Source organism: Aspergillus melleus (assembly GCF_016097325.1).
Source record: "Aspergillus melleus strain CBS 546.65 chromosome Unknown contig1, whole genome shotgun sequence".
NCBI classification, from domain to species: Eukaryota; Fungi; Ascomycota; class Eurotiomycetes; order Eurotiales; family Aspergillaceae; genus Aspergillus; species Aspergillus melleus.
In genome coordinates, this window is record NW_025763370.1 from 6,803,952 (window position 1) to 6,823,587 (window position 19,636).

The window sequence follows — 19,636 nt, forward strand, 5'->3', positions numbered from 1 at the left end:
TGTACGGAACAGTATGGGGTCCCAGGGAGATAGTTTTTATTTTCTCCCTCCGACACCTTCTCACCGTAGTATATAGTTAATTATTTATACCTAGCCAGTAGCCACGAATAAGAAAAGTAGAAACCGATCTAGCATCTACATATCACCTAAAAAAAGCGATCTATCTGACTACGTATGTGTAGCCTCAGCCGACAGGAGTACTCCGTAGACCGGAAAATATACACTGTAAATACCCGCGGACACGACTCCAGATTGTCCCCACCCGCTAGGCCGTTCCTGGACAGGAAGCTGTCTGTCTGGGTCTTGGCGCCGGACGACCGCCATCTCAGCTTTTCCGTGCTTTCCCTTTGCTTTCGCTGACTGCTCGAGAGCTGCACAACCACTAGCGCCGCTTGGCAAATTTCACTCATTACCACCAGCCCCTCGACCATTTCTCTCTCTCTCTTCCTCTTCTTCTTCTCTTCGCTTTTCTGGCCTCTTTTCGTTTCCCCTTTCTCGTTTCCTTGCTTTCCCTTTTGGTGGCCTCTGTCTCCCCACCCCTGTTCTTGTCTTATACTACCGTTGCGTCGATTTCCACTCCAGTCTTTTCACCTTCCCACCCTTTCGCTTTTCACTATCCCTTTCTGGTCTCTTCAGGCCTTCTCCGTCTGTCTCTCCGACCCTCTATCCTTGTCTCATTTCCCTTCTCTTCCACCCTACCATATCCCTTCGGATTGCCTCTTGCTTTCTGTGCCTGATCATCCTGTCCTCTCTGCCACTTCGGTACCGGAGCTTCAGCCGCATTGTGCTTGTCTGCAGCTGCTGGCGCTTGCTCAAGCACCTGTCTCGTGTCACCTGACCCCGTTGATCGCGAGAGGCGGGAACAATTTTGTCCTGCCGTCACTTGCAACCTTGACTCCTGCGCAGTTTTGATGTTGCGGTTGATTTGCGTCCGCAATTGTCTCTGAATTGTGCCTCGCGAAGAAGTCGCGCTTTTCGGTAATTGGCGCCCTCAGCTCGCGCGATTACTGACATCGGGACTGTGCAACCTTCCAGTGACACGGACACGCATTGCATCATTGTGTCGCATAGTGTATGGGAGCTACCAGTGGTGATCTAATCATACATCGACTACGTTGCGGTTCGGTTTAACAGTGTTCCGGCATTATGGCTCATACTCAGCCATCACCCACGGGAGGCGTCACCCCTCACCATGGTCATATCGCAGCCCATCCACAGGTCAACGGACACATTCAGTTGCAGTCTCAAGGCCAAAAGGGTCATCCCCTGAACACCGCCCAAAAGATTGCTGCGCTGAACGAGCAGGTTTGGCTTCAAATTGGTAAGGGATCCTTCCTTGGCGCTCTTGTCGCAGCCATTCGAAACATCGTCGGAATGCAACATGTGTGCTGACAACTTACTTCAGGGAGTTTGACTGAGCTGATGGGCGATCTCGATGGCGCAATGAATGCATATGAGCAGGCCCTGCGCCACAACCAATGGTCTATTCCTGGCATGAACGCGGTGTCCTGTATCTTGCGGACAAAGGAACAGTTTCCGAAGGCCATTGAATATCTTCAGAATATCCTGAAGCTGGACCCAACCAGTGGAGAAACTTGGGGCAGCTTGGGTATGTTGATCGGTCCTCGACACGACTTGCTACAAAACAACTAATAGCTATCTAGGCCATTGTCATCTTATGATGGATAACCTGCAAGAAGCCTACACTTCCTACCAGCAGGCGCTTTATCATCTGCGCGACCCCAAGGTAAACCAACTTTTTAAAAGGTTACTTGTGACTTCAGCTGACGTGTGACCGTGTCTCTAGGAACCCAAGCTTTGGTACGGCATTGGTATTCTGTACGATCGCTACGGCTCTCTCGATCACGCCGAAGAGGCCTTTTCCCAGGTCATGCGAATGGCGCCCGACTTCGAGAAGGCCAACGAAATTTACTTCCGTCTGGGAATCATCTACAAACAGCAGCAGAAGTTCAACCAGAGTTTGGAGGTATGTTCGATTCGATCGGAGCAAACAATTTTTCTTGCCATAGCCGATGTATCGCTAACATTTCTTTTGTTCAGTGTTTTAAATACATCGTTACGGACCCCCCTCGCCCTTTGACGGAAGAAGATATCTGGTTCCAGATTGGTCATGTGCACGAGCAGCAGAAAGATGTAAGTCGCCAAAGTGATCAACCTTGTCGGGAAGTTAGCCAACGCTTATGCTATTCATAGTTCGAATCCGCCCAGCAGGCGTACAGGAGGGTGTTGGATCGCGACCCGAACCACGCAAAGGTTTTGCAGCAGCTTGGATGGCTGTATCACCAGCAGAGTACCAGCTACGCGAGCCAGGAGAACGCTATTGAGTATCTTGAGAAATCTGTCAGCGCAGGTAGGTCTACTCCGTCTTGAACAAAATGGAATGTGATGCTAATGGATTTTTGTCGCTTCAGATAACAGTGATGCCCAGAGTTGGTATCTACTTGGTCGCTGCTACATGTCTCAAGCCAAGTATCCCAAAGCCTACGAAGCCTACCAGCAGGCGGTCTACCGCGACGGAAGAAACCCAACGTTCTGGTGTTCGATCGGTGTGCTCTATTACCAGATCAACCAATACCGTGACGCGTTGGATGCCTACTCGCGTGCTATTCGCCTGAACCCTTACATTTCGGAGGTCTGGTACGATCTGGGTACTTTGGTGAGTTTATTGACAAATCCCTCTGCGGATCAGGAAGAATTGTCTGCTAATATCTTTCGCTTTCAGTATGAGTCTTGCAACAACCAAATCGCGGATGCCCTCGATGCCTACGGTCGCGCAGCTGATCTTGACCCTGCCAACGTTCACATCAAAGCCCGCTTGCAGCTTCTCCAGAGTCAGCTTTCCGGATCCAACCAGAACAACGCTCCTGCGCCTCAACCTCAAGATGTTCATCCACAAGCCTACCAAGCCCCGGGCGTTGCCGGACCCCCGGCGCCTCAGTGGGCCGCGCCCACGCCGACTGGAGGACCCCCTCCTCAGCCTCCGGCGCCTCCCAGGCAGATCGCTGACTGGAACCGGGGCATCAACGAGCTTCAGTCGCAAGCCCAGGTGCAAAGCGCGAATGGATTCGATCACCGTGATGCGCTTAGAGCCCCGGGGGCCATCAAGCAACCTAGTCCCCGACAGGAGCCAGGAAGGATGTTCCCAGACGTTATTCGTGCACCGGCACCGACTCGCTCTCCCAAGACTACCATGGCTGGTGGTCCTACCGTTTACACGCCCGCCCACGCCCTCCCGCAACTTGCCAACCCTCCGGCTCCTTCTCACGAGCGTGCTCCCAGTGGTGCCGTACCTTTCGCCTCTGCTTCTCGCGGCCCGCTGCCTCCCGCTCCCGCGCCTCCGGCTGGACCAGGTGCTCCCAATGGTGCTCCTACTTCTGGTGGGCCTTTGCCTCCCTACCATCGCCCTTTCACTCCTCCGGCTGAGATTAGACCCATCCGGGATGAGCGTCCGTCCTCCCCCGGGTCTACCTACCCTCACCAACAGTATCACCACGGTCCTAGCGTCCCGGTGCAGACTCCAGGCAGCACTGGCATCGCTGGTGGCGCGCCCCCGCCTCCGTCGGCTATTACTGCCGCTGAAGCCGCTGCCCGCGAGCGTGAGGATCGTCCGGCTTCGGCCATGAAACGCGGTCGGGAATGGGATACCGAGGCGGGCCCTGTCAAGAAGATCGCTAACGAGGAGACTCGTGCTCGTCTCGATGAACAGGTCACTCGTCGCGTGACTCCCCCAAACCGCATGCCCTCGCCCGGCGAGATGCAGCGTCGTAGCTCGTCTGAGATCCGCCGTGAAGATCAACGTCGTATCAACGAGAACTACCATCCTTCAGAAGCGGCCCACCATCCTCCCACGCTGCCCTCTATTCAGCATATGCCTCCACACCCGTCTGGCGGACCCAGCCTTCCTCCGATGGCTGAAAGCTCTGCTCCCGCGTCCAATGGACCTCCGTCCGGACCACCATCTGCGCAGCTTCCAATCAAGGAGGAGCCCACCCGTGGTGAACAGGCCCCTGCTCACGAGCCTGCTGCACGGAAAATGGACGTGGACGAGAATTACGACGATGACGAAGATGATAAGCGGGCGAGCACCGTTGCAAAGGGCAGCCCTGGAAGTGGGTCGGGCAGCGTCAACAACAGCAACAGTGGGGGTCTAAGCGGAGGCGCCCCGTCCTCGTCGAAACCAGAGCCTGCCGCTTAAGACGCTCTGTTCTTTGCATGATCCTTGTTAATGCCGTTCGAGCAAAACTCTAGGGGGGCCTCGAGTACTCCGTAGCTTTGGCTTCTCGTTACATGGTATCATTTTCTTCCTTCGTTAACACAAACACCCCCACGTTTTCTTTCTCACTCCGTTTTATATACGTATAGTTTTCGTCCCCTTTCCCCCGGTGGCATTCGTTTCATGTTCGTCAGCTGTGTTAGCACCCGGATTTGTATTGTATGACTTGATAACCAGTGGTTCGAAGTGGTATTCTGAAGTTGCTTTTTGTACCTACATGTTCACTTTATTCACTCTATGACACCTTCGCCCTTGTTCTTTCCTTTTCTTATCTTCACTTCCTCTTTTAACTCATGATTTTTGCTCCAATTTCAGCCTTGTGACAACCCATCTGTTCAGATCTCCTAACTTTGTTTTTACGCGCTGGTACACCAGTGAATGATCAAAACTTGTTTCCTATATATGGACTTGACTTTCTACTTTGTAGAACGTGCTATTCCAAATGGCATGAAGCCTGTATAGTAATGGGTATATTGTATAGTACAATCTATAGACCGAATCTTCCGGAACGTCCACGGTACCGGCAAACCTAATAAACCCACTTTGGTCCAAGCGAGTGGCGTCGAGAGTCGCAATTTTGGGAAATCCCTTTCGTGTTGTGGCCTGAGGACGCTAAACTCCTGAACGGGAATAGCCTGACCGACCGAGGGCCTCAGGCGGTCAGGCCTTGAGCAATTCACGTGCTCTGTGGAGACCCACGCCAAGCCTTCGCTTAGCCCACATTCGTTAAGCGTTGCAAAATACGACTTCCGGCAAATTCAGAGATAGACCACTCTCACTCACCACTTCGACGACTAACGACAACAGGGTCAAGATGTGAGTCCCAATGCGCCCATACCAGTATAATATCGTCAATCGAATGGAATTGCTAACGTCGCTTTTCTTTTCAGGAGTCACCGGAAGTACGAAGCGCCTCGGCACGGTTCGTCAATCAATCTTCAACTCTTGCGGCTTCGAAATTTGCAGCCGTGTGCGTTCATTTGTGCGATGTACTAACACACTCTCTACAGGCTCGCTTGCCTTCCTTCCCCGGAAGCGCGCCACGAGACACAGAGGAAAGGTCAAGAGGTTAGTTTTTTATTCAACCGGGATCAATTTTCGAGGGATTCGAGAATCGTGGGCTAAGATGTTTTGCGCAGCTTCCCCAAGGATGACCCCAAGAAGCCCGTCCACCTGACGGCCTCCATGGGTTACAAGGCCGGTATGACCACTGTTGTCCGTGACCTTGACCGTCCCGGTGCCAAGATGCACAAGAAGGAGATCGTTGAGGCTGCCACCGTTGTCGAGACTCCTCCTGTATGTTCTCAAAGAATTCTTGTCCTTGAAAAAGTGTTCCTGGACTTTCAGTCACTAACCGGTGTGTTTTCAATGAATAGCTTGTCGCTGTCGGTGTTGTCGGCTACATCGAGACTCCCCGCGGTCTTCGCTCGCTCACCACCGTCTGGGCTGAGCACTTGAGTGACGAGGTCAAGCGTCGCTTCTACAAGAACTGGTACAAGAGCAAGAAGAAGGCTTTCACCAAGTACGCCAAGAAGCACGCCGACGAGTCCGGCTCCGCCATCACCCGCGAGCTTGAGCGCATCCAGAAGTACTGCACCGTCGTCCGTGTGCTTGCTCACACCCAGGTCCGCAAGACCCCTCTGAAGCAGAAGAAGGCCCACCTTATGGAGATCCAAGTCAACGGTGGCTCCATCCCCGAGAAGGTCGAGTTCGCCCGCAACCTGTTCGAGAAGCCCATTGAGATCGACAGCATCTTCGAGAAGGACGAGATGATCGATGTCATCGCCGTCACCAAGGGTCACGGTTTCCAGGGTGTCACCAGCCGTTGGGGCACCAAGAAGCTTCCCCGTAAGACTCACAAGGGTCTGCGTAAGGTCGCCTGTATCGGTGCCTGGCACCCTAACCACGTCCAGTGGACTGTTGCCCGTGCCGGTCAGATGGGTTACCACCACCGTACCTCTTGCAACCACAAGGTCTTCCGCGTTGGCAAGGGTACCGATGAGGGCAACGCCGCCACCGAGTTCGATATCTCCAAGAAGCAGATCACTCCGTAAGTTTGCCTTTGCTTGATGGAACCCAGAAGAAGCCATGAGACTAACAATTCACACAGCATGGGTGGTTTCGTCCACTACGGTGAGGTCAAGAACGACTTCCTGCTGCTCAAGGGTTCCATCCCTGGTGTTAAGAAGCGTGTCATGACTCTGCGTAAGACTCTGTACCCCCAGACCAACCGCAGGGCCACCGAGAAGGTCGAGCTCAAATGGATCGACACCTCGTCCAAGTTCGGTCACGGTGCTTTCCAGACCCCCGAGGAGAAGCGTGCTTTCATGGGTACCCTCAAGAAGGACCTCGTTACCTCTGCCTAAGGTGTTTATGGGAATGTTGGTATGGTGTAGTGCAATTATTATCTCTTTTCAATAAAAAAAGCGAAGAATACCTTTTTCAAAGATCTCTCCGGCTGGTGTGGAAAGAGAAATAAGTGATTTCTACTAGTTTTTACGTAGCTGCAAGGGCAATTTAATGACTGTTCCGAAAGAAAAAATCTTCCACTGCAAATATCAAGTTATACTTGTAGATTATGCATATAATTGTGCATTCGTGCCATGAGAAAATTTCGACACCTCCCTCGACCATTTCCCTCCTATCCTAAACTCTTCCTCTCCAAGTTAGTCACTAGTCTTTTACTTATTGGGAATTGAGAACTTCTATCGTGTTCTTCTTTACTGTCATTATTATTAGCATTCTTCCTCCGCATCTCCACTCGTCCTAATGCAAAGGTGGCAGGGAACCCGCCGGGCGCATTGCGTCATTGATCGCATCACAAGTCGGGCTTCAACTTCATCGCCAGAGGGGCTTCTCGCCTCCCGCCACCTCCGTCAATATCATCACCAGTCGTCTTTCCAAACCCACCCCCAACGCCATCCACTCCTCGTCACTCCGTCTAGACAACCCACCCGATTGTCTTCCCCTCGTATACCTCGTTCTAGCAGCAGCATCATCACCACCCGCACCATGTCCTCCGACGACGCCTACATGTCCTTCCTGGACAAGGCCAACGCAGACCTCAACACCGCCCGAAACCAGCCGTCCCAGAACGTCTCGTCCTCTGTCGCTCGCACTGAGACCGTCGACGCGGGCGTTCGCGTCCCCGCTCCTCTCACTTCCATCGATGCTTTCTATATCTCCGAGACAGACGAGCCGTTTGAACCGGTCACGCTGCGATGGGACGGGGCTTCGCGCGGGCTGTTTCCTGACCCTTGTACGTGCTTTCCTGTCCTCCTTATCCCATTCTATTCTACCCCTTTTTATTTGATATGGTTGTACCCCGCTAACATTTGAATCAAAAAAATCAAACAGCCCACCTTTCCTCCCTCATCTCCCCCACCACCGACCTCTCCTCGTCCATAACCACCCTCCCTGCGTCCTCCTTCGACCCGAAAAACCAATACCCTGGCCCGCTTCGCGCCGTCCGCGCCGCCGCTGCCGAGGCCTCCGGGGGCGACGAGTCCGCGGTAGAGATGAAGGTGTACCGGGTGGAAGTCGGGACGTCGCGCGTGGAGTACTATGTGTTGGCGTTGGATGCTGAACAGGGGTTAATTGTGGGGTTGAGGGCTAAGGCTGTTGAGACTTGATTTTGTGTTTGTTTTATTCTGGTTATTTGGGGATCGTCTTGTCGCCTGACCCCGGGGGGTTGAATTGTTTAGTTGCGTTCTGTGTTGTATATTTTCTTAATTCTCCTTTGGTTCTAGTTTGCTGCTTGTCGGGCAGAATGAATGAATGGACGATGAGACGTTAAGTATAATTTGGGTTATTCCGGGCTGGTAAAGATATATTGTGGCACTCTTGATCGCGTGGAAACGGAGTAGGCCATATACTTGAAACGCTACTATTTATATACGCATACATATCTGCAGGTAATATTTAACTTTACCTTAAGATGCACCATATATGCAAAGATTGATTCATTAAGACCCAATAGTGGAAACTATTAAAATAACACAGAGAGAGTATTTAGGACCGACCCCCCATTATATATCCCAGATATACGAACGCACCGTATCAAAGTAAAGTAAAACCCCAACCTACAAAGAACTACCTACAGAGTCTATGATTGACATGATGAAGCACAGTCCTGGTAATTATAGCCTGAGTTGCATGTTTCATGCGCGCCCCTGGTGAATATATGTATGTAGTTGGACACCAAGTATAGCTACATATTTATCCAAAGATGCAAGGGGTGGCAGACGGCTAGAATTACAAGTCCTAGGGGAGATTGGCGAGTCTATTTTAGTTTGGGGTATATGTTGGTTGGTTCGTTGCGGCTCGTCCATGGGGTAGGGGATGGATAGATAGATGGTATTATTATGGATAGAGAAAAGGGAATAAACAGGCGGGTGTTTCTTGCTACCTTGTGATTGTTACTATCTTAAAGTGGGTTTACTATTCGATCATTCTGGATTAGAGTTATAGAGCTGCTGTCTGGCTAGGTAGGAAATCTTGGTATATATGCTAGTATTCCTCACCTGGGACGTACAGAGACGGGGTCTATGAGTCGTGAATAAGGTAGTTCAAGAAGAGACCGACAACGCTGCGCCATTGAGGCTTTGACCGGCTTTCCTTGATTAGGAAAATTGTTTGGGTGGAATGGGCGATTCATTGGTATGCGATCCAGTGGAATGGATCTGAGGAATCTCGGGATGTGAGTAGGAGGAACTAGGTTAAAGTCCGTCAAACTGGTCGGAGTGAGGACGCGTAGGCTGGAATGGTATAATCAAGGAAAGGCCATGGTTGAACTTTGACTTAAAGAAAAGACTTGACTGAGGCTGGAGAAGTGTCGATAAATAGGAAATAACGACTGCCTAGAGAGTAGAGGTAATGTTAGGTAGATGATACCTCAGAATACCGGGAATTTCTTCAGCCATTAAAGTACCCGATACCTCCAGTGTACACGGGCGCCGAGAGAAAATCAATCGCTAAAACGGGGACTTTGACCCACCAAACACCCTCAAGATTCCAACGTCCATTCAATCGTGAATCCACCAGGCATTCATTCCGCTCTTTGCCCGAGCAACGGGAGATTCTGCTAGGTATGGACTATGGATGAGACGCGTAGACTGCCTCACCACATACAGTCAGTCTCTTGGCTCACAAATCATTGGCAAATCGTGGCGCCTGCAAGACCCCAGTAAAGAACCACGATGAAACCCACAAGCTGTAGGCGCAATGCATATACCTTTTGCTTGATTGAAATAACCCTGCAGGTACTACTAAGCCAGGATCGCGTTTGCGCTCTGCAGGCGACAATCTCCACATGCAGGGGGCCGACATGCTCGATTGAAGATCAAGCATTCCTGAGCTTGGATCACTGCTCGGCCAAGGGCAAGGCCTCGCTATGAATTATGAAGCTGTCAGGCAAACGCGCACATTGTTTTGGTGTATCCCTTGTTTGGACCGGGTGGAATTTCAATTGATCTGGAAAAGCATGAGCGTGCGAAGAGGCCAGAACTGGTGCTACCGGCAGTGGGCAAACAGGGATTGGCATCCCTTCCTTGAGTGTCTGGACCATCTCGACTCTCATGCCCGCCTTCATTGCTGGCTCTCCCTCTCTCTTCTCCTAACTGGCCGTTGTTGTTTCCCCCTCCTTCCAATACTGGGCTCGTGTTGACGCCAGAAACATCTGCCACCCGCCGTCATCGTCTGTCTTCATCCTCCGTATCTTCTTGTCACTCGCTACCACCATCTTATCTTCTATCCATCCTGATTTGGTCTTTCATTTGAGGGACTATCTGGCATTGACTATCTTGTCCCGTCCACTCGTTATCCTCGTTCTTTGCGCTTCTCAGTCCCACCACGCGTCGACCACTTGGCATCCCCGACGACAGCTCCAAACCAGTCATTACCGAGGAACATACGCCAGTTAACCAACTTGAAGGGGAATAATTCAATTCACATACGACCTGTCTTGATGGACTTGCTCTGGTGATACTCAGGTGATCGATTGTCCGCAGAACTAGACCAGTACAGTTAGCTCCTTGGATTATCGGCATACACTGCAGCTTCAATTTTCGAAACAGACTGCGGAGATAAGACCAAGACCCAGCCCTTCAGATCAGTGCTTCAAATTCAGCGTTGGATCCCCCGTGCTCTCGACATACCTGGGGCCGAAACAACCGTAGCTCCACGGCAGGGTAGTCTGTTTCGCAGACTATCATTAACTGCCCAGAATGACCGACGAATCTACTAACCCACCTGTACCACCTCATATTCGAGTTAACTCGGGCCAACATGACCCATTCGAAGATGAAGAAAATGGGGTGCCAGCTCCCCGGCCACAGTCCATCGGACGGGCCTTGACGCCTGGAATGGTGCCGTCAAACTCCTCAGGCACGATACAAACGGTGTACGGATCACCCGTGGCTCAAGATTCGACAGAATTCTTAATACCCCCCAAACCGCGTGGACGCCGCGAGGATTACGATAGCGCGCAGTCGCCGAATCTGTCTATGGTCTCGTCACGACGGACCAGCTGGAGCTCTGGGGATACGCGAAAATACTCTTACACGCGAATGGAAGAATCGCGAGCGCCGTCACGCGCGGGCAGCGATGACAACGATGTCAACACGCAAACCGTGACCGAAAAGTTCAATATCATGCCGACGGAGGGATTACTTCTATTCCCGGAGGACGTGGAGAAGGATGATTACCTGCATAACCCGGACCCCAATGACCGCGAAAAAGAGTGCGATATCTGGAATCGTCGAGGCATGATCAACGTGGGTGGGTTGGTTCTGCTGACTCTCGGGTTTATAGTCTTGTTTGTCGGCTATCCTGTAATGTATGGACATGTTCTCTCTATGATCCTCACAGGGGGAATTTGCTTGCTGACTGTTGATAGAACTGCCGTGAAAAATCTAGAAAAAGGGGGAAGCACGGTATGTGAAGCCGGAGACACACTCTGTCTCGACGTAGGAGAGCGACCGGTACTGTCGAATCTACGGAAGGGACTAATAGATCCCGACACGCCGGACTCTGCGAAGACGAAGAAGTCCGTCGACGGCAAGGAGTGGAAGTTGGTGGTGAGTGTGTTGCGACACATCAAAGCAGCTTTGTTTGCGACGCAGGTCGGGCTAACGCGTGGTAGTTCTCCGATGAATTCAATACCCCTGGGCGCACGTTTTATGATGGAGATGATCCCTACTATCAGGCAGTGGACATCTGGTATGGTGTCACACAGGATCTAGAGGTTTGTCACCATTAGCTGCCCCTTCAAACACAGGCTAATGCCAGACACAGTGGTACGATCCCGACGCTGTGACTACAAGGGATGGCGTTCTAGAATTGAGATTCGATGCCTTCAAGAACCACGAATTGAAGTACCGCTCCGGAATGGTCCAAAGTTGGAATAAACTCTGCTTTACAGGAGGACGGCTGGAAGCCAGTATATCCTTGCCCGGCTCCGGCGATGTTTCGGGATTCTGGCCTGGTTTCTGGGCGATGGGGAATCTCGGCCGGCCTGGATACGCCGCGACGACGGATGGTATGTGGCCATACAGTTATCATGACAAATGTGACCCGGGAATCACTCCCAATCAAAGCTCACCGGACGGAATCAACTTCCTGCCCGGAATGCGTCTTCCGGCCTGCACATGCGATGGGGGAGACCATCCGACCCAAGGGAAATCCCGAAGTGCACCCGAAATTGACGTGATCGAGGCCAGCGTTATCCCGTTGAACAACAACCCCAACGCGGTCGTTGGCTCGGTGTCGCAGAGTTTGCAGATGGCTCCGTTTGACGTATGGTATATGCCCGATTATGGTACGTGTTGATTCATCCTGTGGTCGCTGCCCCCTCTCTAACACTGAACCAGAATTCACCGCTGTGTATGACCAGAAAATCACAGAGCTCAACAGTTACCGCGGAGGTGAATTCCAGCAGGCGATGTCCGGTCTCACGAACTTGAACAACGACTGGTACAACGGCTCGGCATATCAATCCTATGCTTTCGAGTACACTCCGGGCGCCGAGGGGAATGTCACCTGGTTTGTCGGTGAGGATAAGACGTGGACCCTAGACGGGAGGGCGATCGGGCCTAATGGCAACATTGGCCAGCGAACAATCCCAATGGAACCGTTGGCTGTCGTTATGAACTTAGGCATGGCGTTGAGCTTTGCCGCCATCAACGACTCTATCAAAAGCTATATGCCCGGTTATATGCGGTTCGATTACATCCGTATTTATCAAGACCCCGACGAAGTTAGCGTGACTTGCGATCCTCCGGGGTACGAGACGACCGATTACATCAAAGAGCATCCCAAAGCGTATAACAATGTGAATAAGACAACATGGTAAGATTCACCCGCAACCCCAGAGTTTTCCATACTGACTGTTTCCAAGGGCGGATGCTGGATACGATTGGCCTAAGAACTCTTTCATGCATGGGTGCTAACCCCTCGACACGATTCTTTCTCTTCTCTTTCTCGATCATCTTCACCTTGTATACGATTGACAGCACGTTCTGATCCAAGCCCGACAGCCACCTCGCGCGACTCTTTGTGATCTCGGATACCATATCTTTTACCCCTTGTGGCTGGGGAAGTGGGTTGTTGTATACTTTCAAGAACTTTTTATCTCCCTCTTCAAGTTCCTCATCTCAACTGGCCCTCTCATGGTGTCGCTGTTTGTTTAGCGGCATTGATTTTCCGGTGTTGGGGCGTGTCCGATTGGAGTTCATGATTTTTCTTTCAACGATGGGGTTGGCCATTTTGCATATTCTAGTACATTTATCTATTTACCTTCAAGTCTTCGTCTTCGTATTATTCGTGCAGATTCGATCTCTTGTGAGACCTGTGTAACTTGATATTGTATACTTCCCAGGAGGCAACCGGCTGAGTCAGCAAGGCCAGTCGATCACGGGCATCGGCAGCATCCACACGATTCACCTGCAAGTATCCTTTCGGCTTTGCCTTCTTCGCCTTTTTCACCTGCCCCGCCACGTGTGACGAGAATCCCTGCCGGCCAGGGTGTTTATCATCCGAGATCATATCTTGAAAAACCCGAGGGTTCACTGCCGAGACAATTCGTCAACTGTGTGTCGCGAATGCCAGCCCCGCGGAGCTAATTGATCGACTAAACATTGCCGAGACATTGAGGTCATCCCTCCGACTGACCTCAGCTCCGGTATATGTATGACCGGATATCAGGTCTGATATTCTCGGCTTGAATCAGTTCTCCTGATATACATACATCTGGACTATCGAGTTGCGGTACTGTTTGCTCAAATTGGATGCTATCGTTTGGTTACAGTCCTGTTCGCGAAACATCCAAGAGTAGCACAATATAACCCAGCCAATATGTTCACCCCACACGCCAACCGACCCAACAATAACCTCATCGTCAACCCCGGCGCCTCCGACAGCGACGGATACAGCGATAGCGAACTCAGCGACATGGAAGTCGATCCGCCGAGTCGGCCGCAACGCGCCGGTATGGGCAGTAGTAAGTAGGGGGAGTTATCTTTATGCTTGTCTTCCAAATCCATTCCACCTTTCCCCTGACGCAAAGCATAAACCCATTCATCAGCAGCGAAGCTAACGTTTTCAACTTCAGGATTCGACACCGCGCCGCCACCAGTGCGCTACCGCCCCTCTCAACCGCCTTACCACACTTCCCTCGAGCAGGAGAAGAAAGTGCGTAGTCGGCTACGAGAGGAACGACATGCTGCGTTGTCGGTGTTGACGGATCGAGAGCTCTTGACGACGCAGGCTTTGGCTGCTCAGGAGGTTGGTGTTCCGGAACTTCTCTTTCCTTTCCTTCTCTTCTTGACTTCCCTTTTCCATTCTGTTTGCTATCTCATTGTTGCTTTCCGGATCCATTTCCATTCTATGCCCCCCTGTCACACATCCTTCCTACCTATCCCTCCCCTTCCATTCGTACAACAGATATAAAAACATGCAAACATATATACATGCATGCCTATAACCTATTCATTCAAACTAACACGATGGAAAAAAGACACTCCCGCAAACCCGCCGCCGCTTTCTATCCAAACTAATGGCCCCCGAAGACCCCGCCGTCGCAACATCCCTGCGCGCTGACCGCTTCATAATCCAACACCCCACGACATCGGGAATAGGTCTATCCACCTCTTCTTCTTCCGCCGCCGCTGCAACCGGGGAAGGCGGACCCTCATCACTCACATCCCCGCGGTCCGGCCCCTCATCTACCGTGCCGATGATCGTGCAAAGAAGGATTGTGGACGTGTATGATGCTGATGATGCGGGGTGGCGGCGACCTCCCGAGGGAAGTGGAGGAGGTGCAGGGAGTGGCGGATCATCCGGGATCGGATCACCTGCTGGATCTGGATCTGGGTCAAGTCGACAGAAAGGGAAAGGGACGACGAGGACGCCGGATCGATCGATGAGGGGGTCTGGGGGTGGAAGTGCGGGCACAGGGTCAGGGTCAAGCAGGACGAAGACGCCTGGGAGTTTGCGTCGGGAGAGGGAGCGGCGGAGACGGTGGAGTGGAGCGGAGAGGGAGAGGGATGAGCGGGAGAGGATCTCGTCGCCTTGATCTTTTTGATTTCATAATCTATCTTATTTGCCTACTATACTTACTATATTTACTCGAGCTGGGAGATTGGGATGGATGGGCTTTTATACTTGCATATCTACTTACATACTTACCTACCTATGTATCGAACCTACGCTACTTCATCATGATTAGATCCTAGCAAGACTGAATGAATAACTTATTGAATTGAATTGAATTGAATTGAATTGATTGATTGAAACGAATGATATCCAAAAACCAAAAAGCAGAAGAAATATTCACATGCCGGCTCATTGTATACATCAATCCATCCCTATAAAGCAAAGTAATATCAAAGGCGAAAAAATCAAAAAGATAAGCTACCTGGGCCGTTTCAAACCGTAAGACAGTAATGAAAATAAGATAAGGAAATTCCAATCCCAACACGTAATCCCAAACGCAAAGCGCGCAAAATGATGAATCTACTGTACAAATGATTGACAGAAAGTAAGAAGTGAATCGCAAGATCGATAAAGAAAGAAAGAAGGTAGAGTCCAAAACGGCTTTCCAGAGATAAGATGGCTAGATAGAACACCGGATGATAAGAGAAAACCATGACGAAAAGGTTTGCTTTTGCCCTCCTTTTTCCAATATGATGAGATGGTGGTGTTGTTCGGTAGTAAATGGGTATCAATGTTTCAAGATTTGATCTGCTTTTTTCTGTTTCTTCCTTCTTTTTTTTGGCTTTTCCTTTTTTTTGTAAACCGTCTATCAATCTTCTTTTGATTGACCGAATGAATCGACGCGTGTCATGGCAGTGGTATTCCAAAAGCAAGCCTGAATATAGAAGTATTCAAAAGATTCACTTTGTCTCTTTTGCCGGGGGATGTATAATTTCTTGTCTAACGACCAAAGATATTACAAGAGAGTCGGTGATCGTCCAGAAGCTGGATATAAGGTTCAATCCGGTATCCAGTTGCTCAGGTCTGCTGGGGAAAGACCGGTATATAGTAGTCCGGCGACGAGTGGGTGATTAATTGAGCGGAGAAGTATAACAAATCGCAAGAGAGGCTTGTTCAACTGGACGACCTCTCCGTATTGAGCATACTTTCGGCATCACCGACCTGCTTGCGTTCGGAGACTTCCCGGGTGCGCATCCGGGCGCGCGCCGCTCGAATGTTCATTGGCGTCAATCCTTGAGATGGTGGCGGATCAGGTTCTGAGTAGAAAGGGTGAAGGCGATGGGAAGTAGAGAACCGGACACGACCATCCCTCATGACTGGTAATTGTCATTGCAGGGGTTCCGAACTCGAAGAGAGACGGTTCAGATGAAGGTACACGTCGGTGCCATACCTAAAGAAAAAAGGATGAGTATCCCGTCAAAGCAAATTCATGTCAGATGGATAAAAACTTACCCCTCCATACTGATCAGCTTCAAATCTCCCCCAAAGTATCGGGCATAAAGACGACTGATCGGCAGGCCATAACCAAAACCGGCCATAGGCGCCTTGAAATCGCTCTTGTCAAAGTCCGGATCCAAGTTGGGCGTTTGCTCGACGGTGGTGTACATGTAGGTCCAGACCAAGGGGATAGCCGAACGGGGGATGCCGCCACCTTCGTCGGAGACCTTGATCGTGATGTCTTCTTTGCCCTCGGCGATGATGACCTTGGTGATGGGGAAGGCCTCCTTATCCGCACCGTGGGTTTCCACCACGGCACGCAGGGAGTTCTTCAAGGTTTCGAAGAGCATGTGAGACAGGTGACCGGGAACGTACATGAAGTTCAGATCGTCCTTGCAGACGAGCTGGACCTTGGGAGCGTCGAAAAGACCGTAGTAGTCCTCGCAGACAAAACGAGCGTTATCAATAGCCTCCAGAGCGACCTCGCGAACATTGGTCTTGGTACAGATGATGCCGACATAGTTTGGATGCTTTACATGCGTTTGTTCCGTTAGAGCGATGTGCTGACCAATTAACATTCGTATACCAATTCGAGACATGTAGAAGCGATCGAGGAAGGACTGAACGGTGGAATCGATTTGCAATCGCTGGCGCTTGCGTTTCCATTCAAGGATACCCTGAGCCACGGTGGTGACCACACTATCGTGACGACGTTTGATCTGTTGCAGTGTCTTGGCGAAGCGTTCGTTGTAATCGTTTAATTCCGGAGGCCAATTGCCTTGATCGTCCGACGGGGCAAAGTATCTTCGGGCAGCAGCAGCCGCCGCCGCTTTCCCATTGCCATGACCATTTGTTGCAGACGAGGGGGAGGACCGATACTGTCCTTCTTTGATACTAGGGTTTTGGGTCGCTTCCGATAGGATCTTGGAATGACTGCCGTTCATGCGCCCGGGTCGCAGTAGACGTTGCTTCACTTCTTGGCTTAGAGTCGGTCGAGGGAGAGTAATGATTTCCTTGAGGAGGCGTTAATAACGCTGCCGGTGGTTGCGACCGCCTAGGGACGGACAGGGCCAAAATAGGCAATGAGTCATACCTCGAATGACTGCGCGTACCAGTCCTGGACCTTCTTGATTGAAGGCATATCACTGAGTCCATCAGGGAGTTCGCCAAGATCCTGGACACGGTGGGCTAGGCGAATGGGAAGTTCTTCCGACAGGAATTGCGAGGCGCGGAACAGGGTGCCTACTTTTCAGAAGGGTCACGGGATCAGCAAGGCCTTGACACTTCGGGCGTAATATCTCGAGACGATTACACCAAAACAGACGGGAAGCATAGAATCAAGCAAGGTAAGCCTACCGGTCGAGGGTCTATCTCCAAACTGGACCATCTGCCGCAAAGACACACCAGTGGCGGGGAAGCTGGCATAATGGCTGATGGTTTCCATCAGCCTCTGCGACGGCTTCCACATGGTGGGTGAAGATTTCCAGGCCCGGTGGCCTGATGTATACACTCAACAGAACGAAGCAATGCGGACAGAAAGTCTATTGAGAGATTGTCGTGCGGATAGAAAGAGAAGGGGAAGTCGGGGAGGTGCGCCAGGACAGCGGGACAACGACTACCGAGGTTGACTCCGCTCTTCAGACGAGCTCGGGACGGCGGGCAGTACAATAACCCGGGGTTGCCAGGAAGCCCGAGACCGAGATTGGCCAAGACGCACGAGGGAGGAACGAGAAAGAAAGAGGAGGAGAGCGAGAGAGATGAAATGAACTGAAAGGAAGAACCCAAACCAATGCGCGTAACTGAAGAAGAAGAGCAGAGAGGAAGAACAGGATGGAGATGGAACGAGCGACTCTTGCGGAGACTCGAATTCCCGGGGAGTCACGTGTGGGGGGTTTTCGATCCCGTGCGCGGCCGAGGAAAAGCAGGCGACATGCGATCATCCGATCTTTCTTTTCTTCTCCTTCCCCGTCACTCAGTGCTCAATGCTCACTATCTTGTCCACCAGAAACCCTCTCAGTATCCCCACAATTCAAGAAACTAACGTTTAAACTTCTGGCGACCGTGATCAAAGACATTGTTTTCCCGGTTTGTCATTTCATTCTTTCTAAGACCTCGAATTGCCGATGCGAACGACCAACCTGGTCCGAGTTTCCCCTTCGTCCGAAAATCATTCGTTCCCCCTCTCCGACTGGTCTGGATCTCCGCATTGTCCTGTCGTGGTCCCCCGGCTGGCTGACTGAGTAGGTTTGTTGCATCCACGGTTATCGCCGACGTCTTCATTCCCCTTCTTGCCTCGTTGGGACTACCGACGTAGTATATCTGAACCGCCGGTCCCCTGGGCTCGCTGTCGTGGAATATATTATTGTAATAGTATTCAATAATATTATTATAGCGGAACCCCTCCAGAGGAGTCACGGTACGGGCCTTCACGGGTGGGGTTAGCAATCTACCATCAGGGGTCTTTTGTAAATTGTAACTTGTTCCCGTCTGAGGAACGATAATAAAATGCAACAACGCTGAAATGGAAAAAATGTTTCAAATAAAATAGAATATGAACGATGAAAAAAAAAAAAAAATAAAAATAAACGATTAACGATCGACGGTGCCGATGATGTTGTCTGCAGTAGGAGAGATCTCCACCATTGCATCTCGTCGCTGTCATATTTCCGTTGGGCTGAAATCCACGGGCAGGAAGGAAAGAATAACAAATAGAATAAACCAAAAAGAATCCAGGTAGGCTTAGGCTTCTGTCGGGAATGGATGAGACATGCGAGATGAGACATGTCGATTCAAACCGAGACCGGGTCCCATGTCAATCGTCCTTTTGTTCGGTCCAACACCAATCGGTGGTGAACTTGTCATGATGACACGATAATGCATGACACCGGTCACAACGGTTTGACAAGAACAGGAAAAAAGAGGAAGCCCAAACATAATTGAACAGGAAAAAGAAAATACAATTCCGGCTCCAACTTGCAACGACCGGCGGAAGTCGTTAGGCCTCAAGCCCGGTTTAGTCCTTCCTGGCATGATGTATGTTATATTAGGTGTTTCCAGAAGCCAACTTCCGGGGGCGTATCCCAGACGCGGCCGCAGGAGTTCGTTGCGACTAGTAGGTTAGTCCATATCCCGTACCGCTGGTTGGTCTTGGGTCGCAGGAGTCCTTTTCCTCTCAATATTCACGAGGATTATCCGAAAAGCCTCGTGGTGGAGCCGCTCGTCAAGGTTCAGCGTTGGGATTTACGGACAGAGGGTCAGATTGGTTGATATACAGCAACAAGTGGTGACTAGCGTTCTTTCGGCGATTTCATTTGCTTTTTCTTTTGACACCTGTCTGGCCCACCAACCAAAGCCATTATTATTTGGCACCGTCGATTCAGCGCAAAGTACCTCTCCGAGTGGCTGCCATCGCAT

The 19,636-nt window shown here is 51.0% G+C and overlaps 6 protein-coding genes across 6 annotated transcripts; 5 read left to right on the top strand and 1 right to left on the bottom strand.

Annotated features, from left to right (window-relative positions):
- The first annotated feature begins 463 nt into the window (after positions 1-463).
- Positions 464-4,697, top strand: cyc8 (putative transcriptional corepressor Cyc8). The gene is made up of 7 exons (XM_046084083.1): positions 464-1,609; positions 1,665-1,747; positions 1,808-1,987; positions 2,062-2,154; positions 2,215-2,371; positions 2,433-2,677; positions 2,744-4,697. Exons 1-7 carry the CDS (start codon positions 1,423-1,425, stop codon positions 4,214-4,216), a joined length of 2,418 nt encoding a protein of 805 aa, XP_045940046.1. The 5' UTR covers positions 464-1,422; the 3' UTR covers positions 4,217-4,697.
- Positions 4,698-4,981: 284 nt separating this feature from the next.
- On the top strand, positions 4,982-6,660 carry rpL3 (60S ribosomal protein uL3; the record flags this gene model as incomplete). The annotated part of the gene is made up of 5 exons (XM_046084084.1): positions 4,982-5,216; positions 5,305-5,362; positions 5,434-5,590; positions 5,671-6,344; positions 6,405-6,660. The coding sequence occupies exons 3-5, from the start codon at positions 5,480-5,482 to the stop codon at positions 6,658-6,660; spliced, it is 1,041 nt and encodes a 346-aa protein (XP_045940047.1). The 5' UTR covers positions 4,982-5,216; positions 5,305-5,362; positions 5,434-5,479.
- A 646-nt stretch (positions 6,661-7,306) lies between these two features.
- On the top strand, positions 7,307-7,926 carry LDX57_002434 (uncharacterized protein; the record flags this gene model as incomplete). Its single annotated transcript, XM_046084085.1, has 2 exons — positions 7,307-7,553; positions 7,652-7,926. The coding sequence occupies 2 exons, from the start codon at positions 7,307-7,309 to the stop codon at positions 7,924-7,926; spliced, it is 522 nt and encodes a 173-aa protein (XP_045940048.1).
- A 2,592-nt stretch (positions 7,927-10,518) lies between these two features.
- LDX57_002435 (SKN1/KRE6 family beta-glucan synthesis-associated protein) lies at positions 10,519-12,644 on the top strand (the record flags this gene model as incomplete). Its single annotated transcript, XM_046084086.1, has 5 exons — positions 10,519-11,129; positions 11,190-11,370; positions 11,436-11,537; positions 11,588-12,110; positions 12,163-12,644. 5 exons carry the CDS (start codon positions 10,519-10,521, stop codon positions 12,642-12,644), a joined length of 1,899 nt encoding a protein of 632 aa, XP_045940049.1.
- Positions 12,645-13,645: 1,001 nt separating this feature from the next.
- Positions 13,646-14,864, top strand: LDX57_002436 (uncharacterized protein; the record flags this gene model as incomplete). Its single annotated transcript, XM_046084087.1, has 3 exons — positions 13,646-13,790; positions 13,902-14,074; positions 14,307-14,864. The coding sequence occupies 3 exons, from the start codon at positions 13,646-13,648 to the stop codon at positions 14,862-14,864; spliced, it is 876 nt and encodes a 291-aa protein (XP_045940050.1).
- A 1,247-nt stretch (positions 14,865-16,111) lies between these two features.
- On the bottom strand, positions 16,112-17,690 carry PDK2 (PDK/BCKDK family protein kinase; the record flags this gene model as incomplete). Its single annotated transcript, XM_046084088.1, has 4 exons — positions 16,112-16,175; positions 16,238-17,235; positions 17,316-17,464; positions 17,579-17,690. The coding sequence occupies 4 exons, from the start codon at positions 17,688-17,690 to the stop codon at positions 16,112-16,114; spliced, it is 1,323 nt and encodes a 440-aa protein (XP_045940051.1).
- Between the last annotated feature and the right edge of the window lie 1,946 nt (positions 17,691-19,636).

Bases quoted from the DNA above. Each gene is read 5' to 3' on its own strand.
- cyc8 (XM_046084083.1), top strand. From the start codon at position 1,423: ATGGGCGATCTCGATGGCGCAATGAATGCATATGAGCAGGCCCTGCGC. The intron at 1,988-2,061 runs GTATGTTCGATT...TCTTTTGTTCAG, and splicing joins AGTTCAACCAGAGTTTGGAG to TGTTTTAAATACATCGTTAC. The intron at 2,155-2,214 runs GTAAGTCGCCAA...TGCTATTCATAG, and splicing joins TGCACGAGCAGCAGAAAGAT to TTCGAATCCGCCCAGCAGGC.